Genomic DNA, 6,577 nt, shown 5'->3' on the forward strand with positions numbered 1-6,577 from the left:
ATAATAATAATAATAATATACTATTAGCATGTAGAGCATAAAACTATATCATCCAATGATGTATTGAAACCCCAGCAGTAGTAGTGGAAGTATCCAAATTCTCAAGTGTTTACTAGTTTTAATTTTCAAGTACAGCTGTGATGTTAGATGTAACAACAAGCCGAGTTTGGATTGTGGAGAGGTTCCTCTAAAAGAGGTCTGACTTTGTACCTCTGGAGTTTCAGTCTCTACACACGAGATCTGCTCCAACCGAGTCTGACACAGACGCTCCACCCAGTGTTGCACCTTCTCAGACTCCTCTAGGTCCTCCCTCTCCGTCTCTGAAACCTGATGTGGAGGTGAAGCAAGGCAGCAAAAAAACACAATCATATCACAGCAGAGTGATATGATACTTAAAAAAAATAATGAAATACTACCTACAACACATTTTAACTTAGATTCTCTTTGAAACTGATGAACATTTCCACGTTTCGTACCTCCTGAACCAGACGATTGATTTTAAGTTGCTTCTCCCGCTCGTACATCTCTTCTTTCTCTTTGGCGAGTTTCAGCTCAAACTCCATCTCCTTTTTGTTTTTCCTCTGCTCCTGCAGCGTGTCTGTGTTGGACACTTTCTTTTTTTTCTTCTTCTTCTCTCCTTTCTGAGGTGCCATCAATCAGTGAACGTAAAAAAAAGACGAACAAACTGCCAATCAAACCGGCTCAAAACAACACATGCAAAATCCAGGAACAGCAACGTAAGAATTAAAGAAAAACTGTACATTATGCAAACACCACCTTGTATTTTTCCCTCCAAAAAGATTAACTTTTGAGAGCACCTCACAGCACACAAACCGCTGTAAATACCTTCCGTAATGATGGCAGTTTCCCCTCATATCGATAAAACCAGCCAAATGCTACAGATGGAGATGAACACAGATATATTTTAAATAAGAAAATCAAAATCATGGTTTGAATGCAACCACAGCAAACTCAATGCAACCCTAACATGCACCACAGCAACAAAACAGCACTTTGAGAAACACCGACACTCAGAACTGAAGGTGTAAACTATTTTAAATGATGCAAAAACTCGTGAAACAGGAATCTCTCATCTGCCACAGACTTTTATCCATCAACAGGATGTTAAACGTCAGCTCCCGCGGCCTCGTTATTGTTGTCAAAGGAAATCTACCACTTGTCTTTGGAGGGTGTTGAATTGAACGAACATCCTGGTGCTGACAGCTGAAACTCCAAACTCACGTGTTCGTGCTGCTCATCTTCATCCTCTTCTTCTTCTGGGAAGAAGCTGGCTTTGTCAGCTTAGAGGTGAAGTCGTAAAAAAATAAAAATAAAATAAAAAGGCAGCACAGCAACCAGCAGAAACAGAAAGACAAACACAGAGCATGCAGATAAAAGATCAGACGAGGTGAAACTTTCATGACTTTGTGGGTTTAGAAACAAACAGAATTCATGCATTTAAAGTGAAAAAAAAGATTCACTGTGTGCGTGCGTGCATACGTGAGCTCTTTGCTTTAGGACTCGGGGAGGTCTTCCTCTCAGGTGGGGCAGGAGCAGGACTCTTTGGAGAGCGGGGGCTCTTTGGTCTGTCTTTGGATCCCCAGTCCTCCTCCCACTCTCTGTTGTGTTTCTTCTCCACAGCCTCAATCCTGCAAAGAAACATGTTAAAAATCAATACAGAGCTGGTCATTTATAGTCAGTGAAATTTAAAACATGAAACCGTTGTGTACTTTTCCATCTCTTTCTGGTAGCGATCCTCCTCTTCTGCAACTTTCTGGGAGATCTCCATCTTTCTCCTGTAAAACGCACCATAAACACGCAGGCCTCAGCGTAAATCTTTTTGAGCACGACAAGGCAGCGTCTGCAGAATGTATGGCTTTGATTAATTTTATAGCTGCTATTAAACACGTGAGACTGTCAGCTCTGCAGGAAGGGACGTGAAGTCATGTAATTTATCTTCCTGTAGAGGCCAGGGTGGTGAGATCATTCGAGGGTTTTCCAATCAGAACTGAAAACTTCCCTCTTTTCAACATGGTTATGACTTAAACAAAACTTTTAACACTTTTGTCTTTGTTGTTCGTTCTCCAGTTTTATAAAAAAAAAAAGGTGTCTGTTATTGTTAAAATAATTTAAACTGATTCAACTTAATTTCAGTCAACACTAGTCCTGTCGTGATAAGTAATGAATAAATTAATCACACGATAAATTTAAATTAGGTCGATAATTTTCATATACCTGCTTGTTTTCTTTACATTTCCCTCGTTTCTACTCCTAAGTGCAGAGAGGCGTGAATTCTCACATAAGGAAGTATGGAGCATGCTACGTCTGTAGCATGAGAGCCCCGTTTACAGGCATTTAGCTCGGGGAGCATCTTTGGTTTTACACCTGCTTTCAGCTGGCAACTCCTTAGGACACCGTGCCAAATCATGGGTTTGCCAATCTGTTTTTTTAATATATATATTTTTTTACAAACTCCACTCCAGGTCCGTCTGTAACTAAAGGTAAATTTTGTAAACTTCCGGAAATTTCCTAAGTAGCTTGAAGTCTGACTGTCATTTTATGAAGCCAGGGGAAGACACATATATACTTATTTTTTTCTAGTGTGCTCTAATATTTTTTCCTTTATATTTTATCTCTAATGCTTACTTAAATGGTTGCGACTGTAATAATTGCAATTTCCCCCTGGGAACAGTAAAGTACCAAAAAGTGATACTTGCGTAAAAGTACAAGTATCTTACCAAAAAATTACTTTGGTAAAAGTTAAAGTCTTCTTTAGGAATATCACTTGAGTAAAAGTCTTAAAGTATCTGATATTTTTTGTGCTTAAGTATTAAAAGTAAAAGTATTGATTTTCTGTAATGACATTTATTAGGAGGCATTTATTATTGGGATCTACATATATCAAGGCTGCCCAAARCTTTTCYCCAAAATAAAAATCTATCTGAGGGCTGCGGCCAAATGCAATAATATAATTCATGAAATACAAATACTTCTTAAGTACAGTCCTTTTATTTTAATGATTATGTCCTGCTGGAGTGTGACATGATTTGTTTGTGTACAAACTAATACGCTATCAGAATTTTATTTATTTATACTTCTCATTCAACCACAATTAAATTCACTCTATCTAGGAGGCACAGTTTATACGGATAGTATTATTTTTTTTACAATAACAAGCTGCAATGAAAACAAGCAAAAATGAAATAAAAGTAACGACTTTCTACTTCTTGCCTTTTTTAAAAAATGTAAGGAGTAGAAAGTACAGATAACTGTGTGAAAATGTAAGAAGTAGAAGTAAAAAGTAGGCTGAAAATAAATTACTCAAGTAAAGTACAAATACCCAAAAATTCTACTCAAGCACAGTAATAAAGTGTTTGTACTTAGATACTTTACAGCTCTGCCTGGGAATCTATAAAGTATCAATAAAGATCCTGATTCTGATATAGAATAAATTGTGTCGGCTTGGATAGAGGTGGTAGTGATTTTTTATATTTCCGAATTTTTTTAACGCATGTAAATTTCATAAACTTCAGTAAGTTTCTTAAGCGGGTGTGTGTGGTATCAATATAACAGTCTTCAAACAATATTATTGTTTATTGCAATAACTTCTGAGACAATTTATCGTCCAGTAAATTGTGTTATTGTGACAGGCCCAGTCAACTGGCATTAATGCAGGTTGTGTGAGAACATCTTTTAAAGTCAGAGCGAACAGTCGGGTGAAAAAAGACACACAAACTTTCGAACACAACAACCTTGGACTTCATGTCGCGCCACAGAAGATTTCTCTTGTGAAGGGGCAAAGCTAATTAGGAGTCCTGTAGCTCACTCACTGTCTCTCCCTCTCCTGCTGCTCTTTAATGATTTTGTTGGTCTCCAGCGCTACCCTCTTCTGATGCATCAGCTCCTGCCTCTCCAGCTCCCGGCGGGCCTCAGCTGCCAGACGCTCCTCATCTGTCATAAACAGCTCGCTTCCCTGGGAGAGTCGAGACAGACGAAGATCAGAGAACGGGATTAGAGAGAGCAATGGTTCAAGCTTTTTAGCTCAAGAGGCAGGGAGGCCAGTCCAAACCAGGCTTTCCTAACAAGGCGAGAGAAGATGTCAGGTTTGGTCATGAGTGACGTCTGAAGCCTCAGGATGTGAGAATRTTGATGCACAGCAAATGAACAACAGGCAATTAGAACATAATTGAAATGTACTTCACAGTGTTTTGCATTTGTTTTGGATTTCAACGCTTTTAAAACCAATTTTAAAATATCTATATTAGCAAAAAAGCTTTCTTTCCCTTTTAATAATAAACTTCAGTTTGCTGCATTGATCTTCTGATTGTGTCGCCGCAGGTCTGCTAACACTTGCTTTGGCTACAGCTGATGGAGCTGATTAGCGAGATGAGCACTGCTGCCTCCTTGGAAACCTTCAGGCTACAAAGCCCCTCGACACAATGCAAAGACCCCTGTTTTCCTAAAGAAAATAACCTGACTTCAGCTGCTACTGATGGCATGTTTCCTTCTGCCCACTCATTCCATCAGTCCTGCACTAATTATTTATTGATTAATGACTTTTCTGTTTAACTTGGGACATTGTCAGCTTCAGAGTTTGAACTTTAGGGAGTGTTTTCCTTGACTGCATTGCTACTTAGCTACCATTATTGTGCTGAAAACAGGTGAATAGGCTGCAGAGTACTGCAAATAATTTAAAATCAACGTACAACAACAATATATGTATATATGAACAGTTWTTTGTTTTTGCAGGGTTCCCTCTCTGCACAAATAACCATATTTCCAGATAAAAAGGATTTTAAAACATCCCATCCACTGGACCTTAAAACGCTGCTGACTTTCACCGACGTCCAAACAAAGACAAACTCTCAGACAAATGCATCACACGGCACCAAGAAGGACACGAATGAGACAGAGCTTCTCTTCTCACGCTCAGAGGCTTGACGGAGGATAAATGTTCCTCCTGCAGACRTTTTTCTGAGACACCGGCTCAGCAAAGCCATGAATTTAAAACGATGAGGTGAATTATTCTGCGCAAAGGAGACGAGGCAGGTATTTGTGTTCCTGCATGAGTGATGGATTAACGTTCTAAAATAAATGTTTTACTTTGTTTTTGTTCACATCTCATTTTCCAATAATAACTAAATGTATTCAGTTAAATAACTTTATCTGTTTAGCAGCTTTTTCTTCTGGCTTAACATCATAACTTAAGGTAAAGATTAGACTAATTAGACTCCATCTTACATTTAAAGTGTTTATTTYATTATGGATTATAATTTCAATGGGAGGCTTGTTCGATAACACTTCACATGTATTTCTGAAAACATTTACAGAATAATAAATAATGATTGGACACAACACAGATACTTACAGCTCCTGTCAGAACTGTGATGGTCAAACTTCTGCTGCTCTTCAGGACTTTCACAGCCTGAAAACATAATGAAAACATACTAAATAAGTTTTATTTGTATTTTAATGTTTTTTAAGTCTGTTTGATGGCCTGCAATAAAAAAACCAAACATAATCACATACATGTAAGACTGTAAAAACATTTTGTTTTTCAAGAAGCTGACAAAAACGCTGATTTAAAGGCACTTCAGCAATTTTTTTATTTTATTTTAGACTGATTATTTATTTGCTGCTGGTAATATAATACAAACAAACCCCGCAAGGAAACAGTGTTTCAATAAGCATCATTAAAGACAACCTCACCTCTTTGTGGTCCACGGTGGTGAAGTCCACTCCGTTCACCTCCACAATCTGGTCTCCCATCTAYAGCAGATACAAACTTCAAGTGAAGTTCACTGAATGCAGGTTTCTGTGTGTAAACAGTGATATTTTGTGGCTTTTAGGAGGAAATCACCTCAAGTCCCACTTCTGCAGAGAGGGAGCCTGGCTTCACGTTGCTGATGTATATTCCAGGTTTCTGGGTTGGACCACTCGATATGCTGATGCCCATCCCCTTGGTGCCCACAAGACTGAGGAAAACCTTCTTCTCCTTGATCTCCTTCCCACCAATGGATGCCAAGCCAGCCACACTTCTTCTCTTCTCCTAAAGAGGAAAAGAAAAAGGCTGAAAGAAAGCGAATAAGCAAAACAAAACAAAAAGCCATGAGAAAAGATGTTTCGATCTTACCCCTGATTCAGACACAAACTGGTCCACAAACTGCCACTTCAGAGGTTCATCTGATGAGCTGCATTCATGAGAWAAAGCCAAATGTGATTTCTGTATTTGCAACAAAGGGAAACAAARCAACTATAGCAATAGTATCTTCTGCTGCAGTATGAATGCTGAACGCAATTTAATAAAAAGTAAAATTTAATTGAAGCAAAATGTTTACCTAAAAGTATCAAAAGGCTAGCTAGAAGCTAAACGTATTTAAAGGCTAGCTAAATGATAAACGTATTTAAAGACTAGGTAGAAGCTAAACGTATTTAAAGGCTAGCTAAAGGTTAAATGTATTAAAAAGTCTAGCTAGAAGCTAAAAGTATTTAAAGGCTAGCTAGAAGTTAAAAGCATTAAAAGGCTAGCTAGAAGCTAAACGTATTTAAAGGCTAGCTAAATGATAAACGTATTTAA

The 6,577-nt window shown here is 38.1% G+C and overlaps 2 protein-coding genes across 2 annotated transcripts in view; both read right to left on the minus strand.

Annotated features, from left to right (window-relative positions):
• The window catches only part of LOC106515681 (harmonin), a 6,851-nt gene extending 5,615 nt beyond the window's left edge, over positions 1-1,236 (minus strand). Inside the window, exons 1-2 of the mRNA XM_014005602.1 lie at positions 477-1,236; positions 211-327 (exon numbers count right to left, since the gene is read on the minus strand). Coding sequence (XP_013861056.1) covers positions 211-327; positions 477-653 — 294 coding nt within the window. The 5' untranslated portion in view covers positions 654-1,236. The remainder of the gene's footprint in view (positions 1-210; positions 328-476) is intronic.
• The window catches only part of ush1c (Usher syndrome 1C), a gene marked incomplete in the record, with an annotated part of 22,709 nt that overhangs the window by 9,314 nt on the left and 6,818 nt on the right, over positions 1-6,577 (minus strand). Inside the window, 8 exon segments of the mRNA XM_014005601.1 lie at positions 1,243-1,301; positions 1,501-1,649; positions 1,731-1,796; positions 3,831-3,973; positions 5,369-5,425; positions 5,710-5,769; positions 5,861-6,049; positions 6,134-6,191. Coding sequence (XP_013861055.1) covers positions 1,243-1,301; positions 1,501-1,649; positions 1,731-1,796; positions 3,831-3,973; positions 5,369-5,425; positions 5,710-5,769; positions 5,861-6,049; positions 6,134-6,191 — 781 coding nt within the window.

The sequence above is a fragment of the Austrofundulus limnaeus genome, unplaced genomic scaffold (genome assembly GCF_001266775.1).
Source record: "Austrofundulus limnaeus strain Quisiro unplaced genomic scaffold, Austrofundulus_limnaeus-1.0 Scaffold31, whole genome shotgun sequence".
NCBI classification, from domain to species: domain Eukaryota; kingdom Metazoa; phylum Chordata; class Actinopteri; order Cyprinodontiformes; family Rivulidae; genus Austrofundulus; species Austrofundulus limnaeus.